At 46.0% G+C, this 17,876-nt stretch overlaps 1 protein-coding gene across 1 annotated transcript in view; it reads left to right on the top strand.

Moving 5' to 3' along the window:
- The window catches only part of LOC142483768 (ankyrin repeat and fibronectin type-III domain-containing protein 1-like), a 161,064-nt gene extending 143,569 nt beyond the window's left edge, over positions 1–17,495 (top strand). Inside the window, exon 16 of the mRNA XM_075583751.1 lies at positions 13,786–17,495. Coding sequence (XP_075439866.1) covers positions 13,786–14,585 — 800 coding nt within the window. The 3' untranslated portion in view covers positions 14,586–17,495. The remainder of the gene's footprint in view (positions 1–13,785) is intronic.
- Positions 17,496–17,876: the final 381 nt, after the last annotated feature.

Below are 17,876 nucleotides of genomic sequence, written 5' to 3'. Positions count from 1 at the left end.
GTGCCCCCCCCTCGCAGCGGGCCCGGCCCCCTTGTGGGGCGGCTCTTCTTCCTGCAGCGTCCGCCACGGCGGGCGCTGCAGTAACCAGCGGGGACCTGGCTTTAGTCCTAAAGAGGCAATCCAAGCGCTTTGTACACTTATTTTAGATTATTTTGACATAGGATTAAAAGCAGGTGGTCTCTGGAGCTGAACCCCATTAATTTCAGCTCTGGGGTCCCCATTCTTCCGGAGATACTTACCTCCGAAGGGGGTGCCAGTAGCCGCTCTGGCTGGGTAGCAGGGTGCACATTATGGCGGCGTTTCAAAGCTCCTGCAGCCGGCCAGCCAATAGGAAGCCGTGATGTCATACGGTGCAGTTTCCTATTGGCCCACGTCACAGGCAGGGGTATAAATGACATCACAGGAAGTGACAGCCGAGAGACGCAGATCACTGAACATGGCGGCACCGTGACGTTTATTACCTGATATCAATAAAGTCATCAAAATAAAAGGTGAATGGTACTAGGCCGTTCTTGATATATTAAGCACACGTTTAGACGAGTTTATTTTTTTGGATTCAGACACCCCCCAAAATTGATAAACTGTGTCTAGGATTACTGCGATTCGACGGTGTCCAATTCCGGAAACCTGAACTCGCTCATTTCTAACAAGTCCGTTATGTGATATATAATTGACCTTTCTTTGTATATGACGCGCACACCGTTATTACCTTACATGACAACATTCAAATTAGAGGCTTTCTTAGTTTGGGGGGTAGCTTGTTTTTAACGGAGAAGATATTTTTTTCGACAGGGGGGGTTCATTCCTCCCTCCCCTTCTGCTCTACAAACCTGGGGTTCGGGTCAAGACTTCTGGGAATGCCGTCAGTGGTCCTTCACAGCATAACCGCGTAAGAACATAAAAGCTGCCAATACTGAGCCAGACCAACTAGTCCATCAAATGCAGTGTCCTCTGTCCAGCTCAGTCACCTATTCCCTGCCTCCAGGGTCATGTGATCTCATCGCCAGCAATCACATGACCACCACTGCCCCCCGGTTGACGGAGACAGAAGTGCAGGGGACTACACTAGGTCAGCTGATCTGTTGGAGCAGTTAGCCCAGTCATCCCCATGAAAAGTAGCTTTTTGTGGCATGATGTACCTGATGCATCAAGAAGGCATGTGGTGGAGATGTCATAAGGGCACTCTAAAGGTTAAAGATATTGATGCTATTTTCTGTCAGAACCTACAGTGGTAACGAGTTTCAACGGTTCAATGTGCGCCGAGTGCACCCATGTGTTAGCAAGTTATAGGGCCATATTTACTAAGAAGTCTTCTACCATAAGGCAGATTACGGCACGAGAAGACACCTTACAGGCCTTTTGAGTGAAGTTTAGGGGTGCAGCTAACCGCTCGGCTAGCAGGGTTCCCATAGTGGGCCAACAGGAAGTTGTGACATCATCAGGTGCGGCTTCCTGTCGGCTCACGTGACCGAGGGCTTTCAACTTTGCCAAGATACCGGCACCCTCTTTGGAAGTCTGTATCTCGGGAAGCAGGTGGTCCCCCCGGAGCTGAATTTAATGGGGTTCAGCTCTGGAGACGCCCTGTTTCAAAACTATGTAAAACAATATTAATTTTAAAAAAAAATGTGAATTACTAATTTAAGAGCTGCTCGGGGAGACACAGAAGGGGACTGCTTATCTCTGGGACTCCTCTCTGCCGTTTCCAGCGCTGTGATCGCACGTGGCTGTGCTGCCGTCCAGCGGGTGCGGTGCGACCACAGCCCCCCCCCCCCCCGAGGACAGTAAGTCTGACTACCGCAGGTGTTGGATGGTATTGCGAACCTGAGTCAATATCATCAAGAAGACACGTTTGTCCAGTCCGGGTTATCTAAACCTAATCCCAGTGCGTTCTGGTTCTGTAATAGCACTGGATCTCTATGCAGAATCATGGTCCACCAAACCCAGGGACTGCACTTCACGGTTCCCTCTCCAAAATACAACTAGTTGTATTAAGAAAATATATTTTGCCTATATAGCGCAGTATATGTGGCAATATTTGAAGGCCCAGTGAGTCCCTGCCCCGCAGAGCTTACACTCTAATGTTGGTGTCTGAGGCACAGGGTGATAAAGTGACATCTCCAAGGTCACAAGGAGCCGACACCGGGATTCCAATGAGGTTCACCCACTTCAAAACGCAATGACGGGTACCAGTGAGCTACATCTTCAGAGGTTATTAGAAAACAATGATGCTTGTTTATTTTTTTAAGGTATTAAACACTGTAGTTATAAATAAATCTCTTGGAGTTGTCAGTACCACGGAGAGGGGCGTTCCGGCCCTGAGGTAGGTGAATAGAGGTGGGATTACAGGTTACGGTTTTAGGGGAAAGGGGTTACGTTTTTTGTAGAGTAAGGGGTTAATAGGTTCACGTTTTTAGGGTAAGGAGTTATGGTTTGGGTTTTTAGAGTATGGGGTTAAGATTTGGGGTTTTAGGGTAAGGGGGTTAAGATTTGGGTTTTTAAGGTAAGGGGGTTAAGGTTTTTAGGGTAAGGCGTTAAGCTTTGGGTTTTTAGGGTAAGGGGTTATGGTTTGGGTTTTTAGAGTATGGGGTTAAGATTTGGGTTTTTAGGGTAAGGGGGTTAAGGTTTTTAGGGTAAGGCGTTAAGCTTTGGGTTTTTAGGGTAAGGGGTTATGGTTTGGGTTTTTAGGGTCCAAGGCTTAAGGTTTGGGTTTTTACGATAAGAGGTTAAGGTTCGAGTTTTAGGGGATACATTACCTGCAGTGGCCAAATGTCCCCGCAGTGAAACGGGCCGCACCAATTATCCTAGACCACCGCTACCACTGGTTTTCTCTGGTTCCAAATGGGACTGACCCTTTAATGGCTGTGATAAATGGATCCTAAAACTGTTTACGTCTCTTTGAAAAATTGGATACATTTGGGCAATGATGGAAAAAATCAGACAAATAAAAGTTATTTGATATAATTTGTACAGATCTCTTGTAGTGCGCAAGCTCTGTGCCTTCTCTTCAATTATCTCTACTTGGCCAAGGTGGTGCCACAGATGCGCGTCATGCATAAGGTGCCCGTAATGTACGCACTTTCCCCCACAAAAAAATATATATATATATATATATATATGCAAATATAGCTGTATGCTCATCTGCATGTCTTAGGCAGGTCTGCAACCCCACCTTTCCCCATTATCACCCAGCATACAGCACTTCCACTGCAGCAAGGGATTCTGGGAAATGACATGCAAATGAGCACACAGTGTCACTTTTTGCCTCAATAACCATTTTTAACATGGTTCCCTATAGGCTTAAGCTTGCTGCATGGTCACAGCTTTGAGCACAGCCAGGGTTAAGGTGCATACCCAGAAAACCCACCCACAGACAGCTGTTTCGACCTGGATGGGTCTCTATATATATATATATATATATATATATATATATATATAAGTATTTAACCCTTTAACTGCTGGGGGAGCCGTAGCACCAGTGTGCTTCGGCCAATCCAGCACGTCGCGATCATGCGATCGACCGTAATCACTGATGATGCATATGGTAGAGGAGGAACGCAATCTCCGCTAGCTAGCCAAAAACCCACGATGTACAGTAGCTATTACACCCTGGAGCCCCCTGGTGTCCCAGACCTCCATATGTGATAGCTACGTCATGGACCACTCAGGGTTAGAGGCCTGTGTGACCTGGTGCTATTCTTGACTGTGAGCGGAATTCAAGTGCATTTTAAGGGGGCGGCGACTTTTCTGGCGCATTTCGAATGAATATTACGCTGATAATGCCCAGGCGAATATTTGTTTATGTTGAGGCTTTTGTGATTTTTTTGCAAGCAGTCAAAGTCCAAAATCCCTCAGTTTCGCAAAGTTGTGCAAAAGTATTATCGCTATGCAGTAGGTGTTGTTGGAGCACGAAATTAAATCCAAAAGCCCATGTTCCGTGACAAACTTTTTTTGGGGGGGGGGGCTATTTAATTATATTTGCATTGGTAACTCCATTAGTTTCAATTATTACAAGCTTCTGAGAAGATAGCAGAACCTAATTAAAAAAAAACAAACGTCTCGAATTCTAAAAAGGATGCTTAATTATTTCAATTTTAATGTAGAGAGCCATCTGTGTTTGCCTGCGTAATCTCTGGCAGTAAATGCCTAACTGGAAAAGATTGATAAGAAGCTAAATAGGGTTTTGTGTTAAACAGGAAATATATGAGGTGCCACAATAACCTCCATTTTTATATATGGCATTATAATAGGTGCTATGGTAACAGCCTGTATATAGGCCTAGCTGTAAAACTGTGACGTCAACAGTCATGGATTATCCGTCTGTTCCTCGGATCTGCACCCTCAATCCCAGCCTTACGAATGGTTTGGCTGTTTTCACGGCTGTCAGAGGTTCTGAACTGGAACGGGTGCAAGCATCTCCCACAGAGAGCAGTCCTTGAGTTCCTCCTGAGTTGGGGCACCTTCTCTGCTTCCTGCAGCCAGTTCTCCTCCAATGTATATATATATATATATATATATATATATATATATATATATATATATATATATATATGTATGTATGTGTCTCACTGCCTCAAAGATGTGGGAAGGTGACCAAGAATTCATAGTGGTACTTGTAGGTTCCAACATGCTATAAAAGCTGGTACAATGTACCCGGCTACAGTGGGCAAGAAGCTTGTCAACATGCAAATGATGCCGGCATGGCAAGTAAGGCGCCAACCCCCAAAGGGAAAGGGATAGATGAAGCATTTGAAATGTTGATGCTAAGAAACGTGTTCACAATGCTCCAGTAGGTTACAGTTTTATTGCAAAAGGGTCATTTGCACCCCTATTGAAATAGTCCCCAGTAAGATATCTGGTTTATGTAAAACAGGGGTGGAAACATTTACAATAAGGGTGAGTGGGAAGGTCCTGTTAGAAGGCACTTATGACTTTGACTAATTTTAAATGAATATGGCTCAAGAAGAACTGCTCCACCAAAAAAAGCAGAATCCCCAATGGACACAGACCATCTTGACAAAGGTTTCGAAACATTGATCCTTATTTAATCAACGCATTCTTCATTTCACTTAGAGCCCTCGAGTGCCTGGATGTCTTCTGCTTCACCGTCCAGCCAAGACAGGCGAGAGGAGGCAGAGACACACAACCTATAATGTCTACGCGTCCCACCAAGCTGACAGATTTGTCTGCCACACTAACAGCCTTATAAAAAGAGCCGTCGGACACGGTAGTCTCCACCAGCACGGAAGGGGTGGAAGGCGCTTTCAAAAGACAGCAGCCAAGGACAAAACAAGGGAACTATGCATGATTACTAAAAGTTAGAGGCTTGTAGTGTTGGCAATTAAATGTAGGTTTGAAAAGAACTTCTCCCCAGGGTTTTTCTTAGCTGAGTGCTACTGATGAGATAAATACAGCCCCCACTGTTACACAGACACTACAGGGAGACTCTGAATTAAGTACAAACACAGGAAGTAATGTGGCCCGAAAAAATAAATAAAGAGCTCTTCCTGATTTAGGATGTCTTAATAGTAACGTTCTCAACGGATCACTTAACAGGATCCTACAATTTTAAATGAACTCTATGGTAATGAGTAATGGGACATGCCTTCCATTATGCCGATGATAAAGGCCCTTGGTGAATACAAGTATTTGTTGCTAGCAGTGATGCTAATTTAGGTTTCGAGCCATTATTGACGTAACTGTGTCGGACGAAGAAACCGGGGGGGGGGGGGGGGGGATGATTTGGCTGTTTTTTTTTATTATTTATTTTTTGCTTTGTGTTAAGAAAGACCAGTAGAAAGGGATAAGCCATCTTTTCAATCCTTGGCAGGACACACGTGTGCATTTTAAACAGTGATAATGCCATGTCTTTTTTTTTGCATTTACTTTCCAATGCTTATTGTCTTGTACATTAAATTATTATTATTATTATTTTATTTTTTTTAAAGGGCATCTCACTTTCTGATATTCTCATATAACATCACTTTCTTTCACCCTTAGATCCACTTCAAAGCAGCAGAACTGGTGACAGTGTTTTGCGGGGTGGGAGGGAGTTTTTTCTATAGGGTTGAAGCAGGTGGGTCTCCATAGCGGAGCCGCGTTCATTTCAGCTTTGGGGACCCCCGTGCTTCTTGAGATACCTACCTTGGAAGGGTGTGCCGGCAGCAGCTCTGGCTGGGCTAGTTGGGGGTTGTCGAAATGGCGGTTTAAATGTCCCCGCGGGCCAATAGAGGAGCCATGATGTCATCCCTTGAGACTTCCCATTTGGCCCACGTGACGCGGGACATTTAAACGAAAAAGAGATACCGGCAGCACCCAAGGAGGTAAGTACTTTGAAAAGCAAAGGGTCCCTGCCCCTGCTTCAGGCCTGCTAAGAAAAAGTGCCACCAGTTCCGCTGCTTTAAAGCCTAGTACAGCTTATTTTTTTACCTTACCTGTTTTTGATATGATCATTTGTAGTTGAAAGGCCCAAACCTGCATGGGAGCGTTCACTTGTCGACCGCTGCTGTTTATTCCCAAATTGCCCCCAATTGTTCTTTTGTCCGCTATTTGGGACGGCTCCGCTAAATAATAAGGGATCTGTTGTGATAGACCAAATATTCCATGAACTCAGCATCTTTTGCCCAAAATGATTGCGCTGGCTGCATTCGCCCATCGTACACAATGATGATAACTCTTCCTTATTTAGACTCTGGCTGGAGTCTGCATTTGTATTTCAAGTTCTTGAGCACGATACAAAATAACTTAGATTTCCTCTCATAGGAAATAGTGGTTTTTGCAGCCTAATGATTACATTATTCTGTTTCATGGGGGCAATCCAGGACACTTGATTTTAAAAGTTTGTTGATGTCAACACTTTGTAGTCTGCGCGCTGCATTACATCTAAGGATAAGTTAACAATTACAGGAACATACTTTTCGCTGGTCCCCAAAACCTGTCGTCACATGTCACAGTGGAGACTAGGATTCTGGGTAATGAGCACGAGTGTGTCAGCTTTCAACTTCCTCTCCCTTTCAAGTCTGGATGTCTCTCCCTAGAGATGTTGGCCCATATTTGCTAAACGGTGCTATTCTATGAGACAACTACTGGGCCATTAAAGAGAATGGGCATAATGTGTGTTAGGAAATAGCCGCGGTTAGGAAATATAGGCTTTGTGTGCTGTGTTACACGGCTGGCACTGCAAAACCTGGGTTACAGAGCTGGAGAATCAGGTACACTAAAAAGACAGTAGTGCTCAACGCAATGAAGGGAAGTTAAATGACGCCGGAACGTCACGTTACCATGGCAATGTGATGTCGTGTGATGACACGTTGGCGTGGCAACTCGACACCATGCGACGTCGCAGGATCATTTGACGCTGAAGAAGGAGCATGGTAGCACGAAGGAGGAGCCTGGCACCAGGGGAGTGCCTGAGGTCGGTTGGTAAATCCGCCACTGGGGTTAGGGTTAGTAATATTAGGGTTAGCGGTTAAGGTTAGGGCTATTATGGTTAGGGGTTAAGGTTAGGATTGTGGTTTCGGGCAGCGGTGCGCAAACTGGGGGGGGTGCAAGACTTTTCTGGGGGGCGCAGGGTTTACAAAGGCCCCGCGCTGGGAGCGTGAGGCCTATGTAAACTTAATTACCAGGCTCTGGTCATGCGTCACTATGACAACGCGCCGTCAAATGACGCCCGTTGCCATGGAGACATGACGTCAAATGACGCTGCGGGTGACGTGACATCACATGACCAGCAGCGTCATTTGATGCATCATTAGATGCGAGGGGGGGCGTGACCGAGGAGGGAGCAGGTAGGGGGGGCGCAGGTGCGGGGAGTTTGCGCGCCGCTGGTTTATGCTCTTTAGGTGTTACGGTTAGGAATATTTGGGTTAGGGGTTAAGGTTAGGATTGGGGTTTACTGTTTTTAGGTGTTACGGTTAGGATTAGGGTTTGGGGTTAAGGTTAGGATTAGGAGTCGCGGTTTAGGGGTTACAATTAGGGTTAGGGGTTAAGGTACTAGGTTGCAGTAATTTGCATTACCCAAAATGGTCTGGAATCCACCAGACTCCCTGGGTCATCTGCAGCGGCTAACTGTCCGGCGGCCAAACAAGCAGTGGCTACCTGTCCGGCAGCCAAACAAGCAGCGGCCATCTGTCCGGCGGCCAAACAAGCAGCAGCCAACTGTCCGGCAGCCAAACAAGCAGCTGCTAACTGTCCGGCGGCCAAACAAGCAGCGGCTAACGGTTTGGCGGCCAAACAAGCAGTGGCTAACGGTCTGGCGGCCAAACATGCAGCGGCCAACTGTCCGGCAGCCAAACAAGCAGCGGCCATCTGTCTGGCGGCTAAACAAGCAGCGGCCAACTGTCCGGCAGCCAAACAAGCAGCGGCTAACTGTCCGGCGGCCAAACAAGCAGCGGCTAACTGTCCGGCGGCCAAACATGCAGTGGCTAACTGTTCGGCGGCCAAACAAGCAGCGGCTAACGGTCTGGCGGCCAAACATGCAGCGGCTAACTGTCGCTAGCAGCTGTGTATAAATTTGTACTTTAATGCACATGTTTTCATCAGTGTATACCATGGTACATATCTGTGTTTAAACTACGCGTACCCACACCTTTGTGTGTGTGTCTCTGTATATTTCTATGTTAACCTGTGTGTGTAACGTGTGTGTGTGTAACGTGTGTGTAGTAGTGTGTATCAGTGTGTCTGTACGTCTGGGTAACAAACAGCGTCAAACAGATCCGCGTACCTTCCGAGTTGGTGCACTCTGATAGATAACCAATCCCAAAATACATAAGTCATTAAACAAACACATGGCCCCCCTCTAACACAGTCTGGGGAACAAAGTCTGCCCCACTGGCAGCTAGAGAGAGGGATGGAGTTCTTATAAAGTATCCAATTTAAATGATAATGCGGTCTAGAGATAAGATATCAAATGGCAGAGAACAATATACAGACACCCGTAGAGAATATGCTGTAATCTGAAAACGGATACAATGAAGCAGATCTGTTGCTGTTAATACATAGCCAAGGGGTTTTGGGTGATGATAACATCTCCGTGAAATGATACTTCCCACCGGAGATGTGGTCTCCAAGTAGAGGGTAACATATACATACAACGAGTGGTTCAGATACAGAACAAATAGGGTATGGAAGTGTCGGGGATTTCCAAGGCTTGGCCCCCGCTGGCTGCTGCATAGCGAGCGCTGCGGGGGGCAAGAGCCGCCCCTCAATGGGGCCGGGCCCGCTGCAAGGGGCGGCCGCCGCGCTGCGTGCTCCGTTTTTCCTGCAGACCGGAAAATTTGGAGCAGAACTAGCGACGGGGCACTAGGCCACGCCCCTGGCTGTTTAGCCAATGAGGGTGAACCTGCCGGGTGATGTCATGGCCACGCGCCCTCCACTCCCCCATCACGCCCCCCCCCCCGTCTTTCCCCCTGCGCGCCCCCATACCTCCCCCCCCTGTCTTTCCCCCTGCAGCTCACTGCAGAACGGGGAACTCAGCTGCAGGCGCCGCCAGCCTGGCAGGCGTGCGTGCAGCGCAGACAGAGTGGTGACGTCACCAACTCTTCAAGCATGAGCGCTCGCTGTCCTGCAATAATTTTAGAGCAGGAGCGGGGGGCGTGGCTATTAAGGGAGGAGGCGTGTCATCGGCTGGATCGTGCTGTGTGTGTCTGTGTGTGTGTGTCCCTCTATTCTCTCCCCCCATTCTATCCCCCCCCCCTCCACCTCTCTCTGCTCAGCCTACACTGCCTCTCTCCCCCCATTGGCCAGAGAAGGGTCATGTGACCCTTCTCTGCGCTCCAAAGTCAAACTCCCTTGTCTCCCCAAGCACAAAGCTTGGGAGAGCGTGCGTGCCGCATGGGCGTGAAGATTCACATGCAGAAAGGTAACCGCACCAAGCGCGGTCTGCGCCAGCGGGGGCTCAGCCTAAGACACACTTCCCCATTGAGCCGTTTGGCTGAGTGTGGAATATACACTGTACATTGTCTAAATCTGCCAACTGAATATGACAAAGATTAAAACTCTGCCATCTCTAGCTGCCTAGAGTTTTGAACCTGGTCCCCCAGAGGGTGGAAAGGCTGGTGAAGCTTACCTACCTGGGTGAGGGTGGCCAGCAGTCAGGAAGGGCCATGTAGCAGAGAGGAGCTCAGGCTCCTCGATCTACAACCAAAAGTGGAAGTTGGGGTCAATTTCTGCTTGCGACGATCTTCCGGCACTGTCCTGCCACAGCTGGGGGGGGGGGGGGGGTAATATATTTATGACTATTGAGCCCATGGGTTACCTACTGCGTTGCTGCACCAATTAGATATGTAGGTGTCCTATCTTACTATTTATCACTTACCTCCCATTATACATACCTTATCAGGTGACTTTATAAAATGGTTTAGAGGTACTGTATATATTATATGACATCTATTATAACCAGGCGTTGGCCTCATGAGGAATTTTAATTACACTGTGTACTATATGTTCACTTGTTTATCAATTTATTATTATTAAAATGTTATTATTTTTGACCTATTAGTCCTATGTGGACATATATATTATATATATGTCAGCCTCTGGCTAGCCTTGGTCTAACGACCCCCTTGTCGAGATATTTGGACTCTCGCGGGCTATGAGTCCATCTACCCTTTCCCCAGCGAGTGCCTGATATAGGATCTTGTCAGGTTCCGTTTGGAACCTACCTTGTTACAAATGATATAGTCGTTTCCTATTGCACCCCGTTGAATAGATTTTATACTCATCTAGTTATTAGGCTGAGCAGTAGGGTCACCACAATTGTTTGTTTTCTTTTGGATTTAGCATGTCCCATCCAACCTATATTCACATATTTATATGATTTCTTTGAATCAACTCCTTTGAGCCTCGTTTTTGCTTTGTGAACCAGATTGATAGTTCATAAGGGGTAAACCTAGGGCCAGATTAGTGCTCCCCTGTTTACCATTAAGCTCTGACTAACCACTAAATTCTGACTCTGTTACAAATTTGCTAAGCACAGACAGCTGGGACCACTTTCCAAATTGACCAGGGGACTTTAATGGTAACTAAGTGAACTTAAGTAAAGACAAACATTGTAATTGCTGTTTCTAACCTTTTTAAGTAAGAATATTACTTCCATTGATGTGTTGGTTGAGTTAGCCTACATCAAATAAATACCTTTTACAAATGCATTTAATGCAGGAAATGACAGTTAAATAAGTGGAGATTTATATGTTTCCTACGGGGGAAAAAACGAAGAGGTTTTTGAAGACTCATAGACCGATTTCCACTCAATCCGAACACTACTCTTTAAGATACATATTGGCAGAAATGCAATTGTAGCCATAGATTAGATGGATGGAAATTCTAGACCTGGGATCCTCAAACTGTTCCATAACATGGACCACGTCAATGTTAATAATCATTGGAGGACACCTCCTACCCTTATCTCTGTTCATCAATATACACTATGTATATACTGTTTAGTACATTTAAAAATACTAGACTTGTTTATAACAATCAGCCATTAATAGTGATAGAAAATATATAGACTGCATTTTAAAAAGCTATGGTAGTTATTGTATTGTCAGATTGGTTGTACAGCTAAACCCCGTTATAGCGCGATCCGCTACAACGCGGATCCGCTTATAACGCGATGCACGCGTGGCTCCCAATTTTCGTATGTATGAATACTTTACAACACGATTATTGGTGTCTTAAATACTTTATTGTACGTTGCATACAATTGTACATTATTTCTAACGCGATCCGCTTATAACGCGATGTGATTCTTTGGACCCCAAGCACAGCGTTATAAGGGGGTTGAGCTGTATTAACACTAAGAAGTGTAAAGGTAATTACAGAGTAACAGCAAATCGGTTAGACCGAAACTGGAAGTACAGTAGCATGGGAACCTGGTATATGGAAAAATATAAAGTTCTTTATTAGGACATGTACAAATAAAAAGTGGAGATCCAAGCGAAAGTCTCCCACGCGTGTATATATATATATATATATATATATGTATATATATATATATATATATATATATATATATATATATATATGTGATTATAATAAAAGGGCAAGCCACAGGGATCTAACTAGATCTTATATGGTCTTATATGGCATTTATATCTCAGAGCAGAACACTTTTATTTACATGTGGCTTGGCTTGTCTTTCAGTTACAGGTGCAGTTGGAAGAAAAATACGTTTAACCGTTGTTGTCCCTGGTTTACTCTAAAACAATGGTTCTCAAACTGTGGCTCCCAACCACCCATTGTGGTCCCTGAAGTTCTTAGCGGCTAATTCCTAGTGAAGCTAACTCTTAAAACCACTTTCTCCTAGTGAAGCTAATTCTAAAAAATACTTACTCCTACTGAAGCTAACTCTTAAACTGCATTCTTGTTGACCTGCAAGACAAAAACAGTTTAAGAGTTAGCTTCAATAGGAAAGCTTGAGAAAGTACCACTTAGGTGTGAAACGCGTAGGAGACTTTTGCTTAAATCACCACTTATTTGTATATATCCTAATAAAGAGCTTAATATTTTTCCATAAACAGAGTACCTGTGCTACTTCTGGTTTCGATCAAGACAGATTGCTGTTGTTTAGTAAATTAACTTTACTCTTACTAGTGTTAATACAACCCATGATCCTACAATACAATAACTACCATAATACAATGTATGGCTGGTCTCCCGAAGAGTCATTTCAACACCTATTCCATTCCATGTTCCAAGTAAGGAATCAGTTTAAATTATACTTTGTGTGCAGGAGATAAAGTTTATTTCAAAGAACCACTCAATATTATAGAACAGTGTTTTTCAAATGGGGTTCCTAGGAGCCCTTGGGTTCCCCGGGCATTCCTAAAGGGTTCCCTGGAAATTGCAGATCATTTGAAAATTGTACCAAATACAGAAGAATTTACCATGCATCTGATCTCAGACACACTATTAGAGAGGGTTGGGGTTCCTTACAATGCATCTGTTCTTAGACACACTATTAGAGAGGGTTGGGGTTCCTTACAATGCATCTGATCTCAGACGCGCTATTAGAGAGGGTTGGGGTTCCTTACAATGCATCTGATCTCAGACGCGCTATTAGAGAGGGTTGGGGTTCCTTACAATGCATCTGATCTCAGAGGCGCTATTAGAGAGGGTTGGGGTTCCTTACAATGCATCTGATCTCAGTCACACTATTAGAGAGGGTTGGGGTTCCTTACAATGCATCTGATCTCAGACGCGCTATTAGAGAGGGTTGGGAATCCTTAAAATGCATCTGACCTCAGACTTCCTAATAGAGAGGGTTGGGGTTCCTTACAATGCATCTGATCTCAGGCGCACTATTAGAAAGGGTTGTGGTTCCTTACAATGCATCTGATCTCATACGCGCTATTAGAGAGGGTTGGGGTTCCTTACATTGCATCTGATCTCAGACGCGCTATTAGAGAGAGTTGAGGTTCCTTACAATGCATCTGATCCCAGACGCGCTATTAGAGAGGGTCGGGGTTCCTTACAATGCATCTGATCCCAGACGCGCTATTAGAGAGGGTTGGGGTTCCGCATAATTTTACAATATAAGTACTGTATATGGTTCCTTAACCAAAATACTGCTATGGAAAATGAGCCATATTGTTATGTCATGGTTTGGATACTACTATGGTCAATGTCAAAGGCCCTTGTTTAATATCCTGGGAAACCGCTGTAGCTTTGCTCCCATTCACTTGATGGAGATAAACTCTTCTCCAGCACAGAGAAGCAACCTCACAGGGTATTGAATAGGAGTCTTGTTCTCAGCAGCTTTCCAGAATACTAATGGTCTTCTCTTTTCAGATTCACAGCCCTGCTCAGATGAAGAAGGCTGCTCTGAGGTGTTCCTTCCGACAGACAGCGACTACGATTCCAGCGATGCCTTGAGCCCCAGAGAGTTGGATTTAGTTTACTCGTCTTCTCATGACATATCCCAACAAGCAATGACCGGCCTGAGCGGCAGTGCTCCGGATGTCCTCCAAGTGCATGACATGAAGCCTTGCCTGACCTTGAAGGAAGAGGGCAGTGTTTTGGATTCCAACACTGAATACTGCACCAGGTACATGGAAAACCTTTCGGTAACAGGTTTCCCTTCAAAAAATACGGACAAAACCTCCCATTCAAAGCAGCACTTGAGCCTTTTGGGAAAGAAGAAGTCAGGGAAGCATCAGCACTGTAATTACTTCAGTAGGCATCACCGCTGGCTACGGGTTCACAGCGAGTCTCAGTCTTTGTCGCTGTCTGAAGGAGTCTACACCCAGCACATGTCTCGAGTGGTGGATTTTAACCAAGAGCCCACCTGTGCTGAACAAATAACCATTCCAGTGGATAGCCCTCGAAGTACCTTCTTACCTCACGCGTCTAGCTTGCCAGAAGATGGCAAATCAAAGTACAACGAATCGAAAATCAACGTGCGCAGGATTTATGTCGAGCCTTACAAACAAACTCTGTCTGAAGAGGAGAGGAAACCGTGGACCATGAGCATAGATGGATCCCGTTCACCAGCCAAGGAACCCAGCCTACAGGTCATAGCAGGACAAGAAATAGATGCAGACGAGAAGACAAATTTGCAGTTATCAGAAGTGTTTAGCAGCACGCTATAATGAAATGGGAAACATTACAACCTTTCAATGTTTCTTCTTCTCTCCAGGTTGTCTTCACATTGTACAGATTCATCTCCAACCTTGTTGCTGCTTTTTGGAACACACCTTCGTATGGTTGTATTATTGTAGCGTTTGTTGCGCACCGTCTGCTGCCTAAACAGGAAGTCCTTAACACTTTGCTGCACAGTGAGGGGTGCAATGGGATATTTGGCCACGGGACGTCCCGCGGATACCAAGTCCCCGCCGGCGTTTGGCCGCAGAGGGACCCTCCGGGACATCTGTACGAAACAGTGGGTAGAATTTACATCTGAATGTTGAGCATTAGTAGTAGTAGTAATTACATTACAACGGTTCAGAAAAGGACATATATGTATCAAACCATTAGGTTAATATGAGCCTCTTAATGGGTAACAATTACAGGCATCATATTTTAAATGGAAGAATCCAAGTGGTTTTCCTAGCACCAGGCTTCATTTTAAATCTTATCTAATTTGAAAAAAGTAAGCTGGCTCGCCCCAAATTCATAAGAAATATTACTCGTTCCCGGAGGTGTTAACAATGAAAGTGTAAAACAGGCTAAAGCTCCAAAGAGATCCCAAATTAATCAAGTAATAAGAAATACGGGCCCGGGTTTTACAATTGCTCATTACTTCTCGTTAAGGGATGTAGGAGATAATACCCTAATTAGCAGCCTTCTGCACTGGGAAGGTGCAGTTCTGTAAATGAACTGTCAGGATAATCACGGTGTATCATGACCTATAACCAATCAACACTTTGTCAGAACCAATACGGTCATTAAAGGATCAGTCCTGGGGACGATATATATATATCATACACATTTTAAGTTATGGTGGGTGAAAAAAAGGCAACATAAAACCTCCACCGTTAGCATATAGCCAATAAAGAATATCACGTGTGAGCACATTCACATGTCTTAGGCCGCATTTATAGCGACGGCGATGTGACCGATGACGTCACCCGTCGCCACTAGCGAAAGTTAAACGACGTCGCTGGCGACAAGGCGAGTGACGTCACGAAGGGGGCGGCCAGCGCTCTCTGATTGGTTTAGAGACAGTCACATGTGGCGACTGTCTCTAAAAAATCAAATTTACCCGGCTTCAACATTTTTGGTCGCGACGTCGGTCCATCGCTCCGTTGCCGTCGCGCTTACTATAAGCGCTTGCGGCGGAGTCAATGGATTTGTTTTGGAGCTCCGTCGCCAGGCACTATAAGCGCAGCCTTAGACTGGTTGGCAACCCTGCCTTTCAACCATTATCACCTAGCATACAGTGCTTCCACTGCAGCAAGGGATTCTGGGAAATGACATGCAAATGAGCACACAATGTGTCACCTTTTGCCTGAAATCCATATACATGGGACCCATATAAGCAAAATGCTCTGCTGTTCACACAGCTTTTAAGCACAGCATGGGATTAGTTGCAAAGCCAGTCAAACCACTCACAGACATCTTTCAACCTTGATGGATCTCATCAGTTGGTTATACTGGCTTTTATTTTATATATATATATATATTTGTAATAGGATTGAAGCAGAGGCCCCCGGAGCTGAGCTGTGTTGATTTCAGCTACGGGGACCCCCTGCTTGCCGTGATACCTCCGTAGGGGGCGCCGATATCTCTGCGCAGGTTTAAATATCCCGGTAACGTGGCCCAATAGGAATCTGCAAGGAATGACGTCACTGCTTCCTTTTGGCCCCATAGCACATTTACAGCCTCCATTTTAATAGCCCCAACTAGCCCCATATGGGCTGCTAACGCCCCCCCACCCCCACCCCTCCCCTCCTCCCAGCCAGGAGTGCTGCTTCAAATTAGTGAAAATAAATTTGAAAAAATTCCATTATAACTTAAGCCGACTTTGTTTCCCCAAAAAACTTCAAGTCCAATGGTATGTAACCCTAATTTGTTCTGTATCACCATAACAGTCATTGGACTTTCCCTATCCCCAACTACGTGCAAGCACACCCGAATACAGCATATCTAGCGACACTTATTATCTACCTTCCCCTTGCCCAGTTTTAGTTCATTGTTGCAAATCGTTTCGACTCCCCTGTCTCCCGTTTAGCAAATCTCTAAATTGGTAACAATGACCTCAACGTAATGGTTATCCTTTCCCTCCCCCCCTCCCGAGGTTGCAGTACATGGAAATGCACCCCAGACCTGGCTGCACCAAGGCACTGCACATACAGGATAGTATAGAATGAAAATGGTTATGTTGCCCCAAATTGCATTATGATTTGTGCCGAAAAGGATCTGTTTTCAGGCGTAGGAAAGTGTTTCCGGGACGCGGCGCAAATTGTTGTCCGGAAACGTTTAGGTCACCTGCGGATGTAGTAAACTTCACGGTTGACCACGCCTGCGCCAGGGCTGAAGAACTAACACTGCAGGGGAGTCCGATACAGAAGCAGGGACCCCCCCCCCCCCCCCCGATACAGAAGCAGGGACCCCCCTCACGCAGGCCGACCGCGGCAGGCACTGTCTCCAGGCACTGCCGCTCCGGAGGCAGGAAGTCTCGCTACCTCCCCTTCATTACGCTCCCCAAATGGCAAGCCGATGCCCACGCCACAAGACGCGGAGCAAAGACCTTGATACATTGACCCAAAGACGCGCAGGGTGAAGGAAGACGCAATTTGCGTACATTTTGCTCCAACTTTGCCCCTCCTCACCCTGAGGGTGTTTCGCCGGCACGAAATGATGGGCAAATAGGAGATACCTCTGTCGGCAAAGTTTTCCGTTAACACTCCAGCCCCACGCAATGCGCTGTGAGGTCACTTCCCTACACCGGAGAAGAAGTAAGCCCCCTTTATGTAAATGGGGCTAATGTCTTCTACAGCAGGGGGGGGGCTCAAGCCCAATCCTCAACAGGCCAGGTTTTGAGGATATCCCAGCTTCAGGACAGGTCTAGACTGAGCCACTGATTGGGCCACCTGTGCTGAAGCTGGGATATCCTCAAAACCTGGCCGGTTGGGGTGGAGGGGTCTTGAGGATTGGACATGAGCCCCCTAGTTCTACAGCACTGAGAAGAAGCTTCACAGGGTATGTATTTAGGAGACTGCTAAGACTTAGGCTGGGAGTATGGTGCCGGCGCGGCTGTGTGCGTGCGCGTGCCCAGCCACCACTCTGCTCTGTGCTGTTATGGGAGTTACCCCACTGCCTGCGCAACTGCCGGCAAAGTAGCGAGTCGAAGCGGCAGCGTTCTCAGGATACATCCAAGTCTGTGCTGGAGGCGGCTGCCGCATGACGTCAGTGCACAAAGGGTTACTGAACTTTAGCAC

Source organism: Ascaphus truei, unplaced genomic scaffold, assembly GCF_040206685.1.
Source record: "Ascaphus truei isolate aAscTru1 unplaced genomic scaffold, aAscTru1.hap1 HAP1_SCAFFOLD_367, whole genome shotgun sequence".
NCBI lineage: Eukaryota > Metazoa > Chordata > Amphibia > Anura > Ascaphidae > Ascaphus > Ascaphus truei.
The sequence above is the reverse complement of the archived record's forward strand: the minus strand, read 5'-3'. Positions and strand labels throughout refer to the sequence as shown.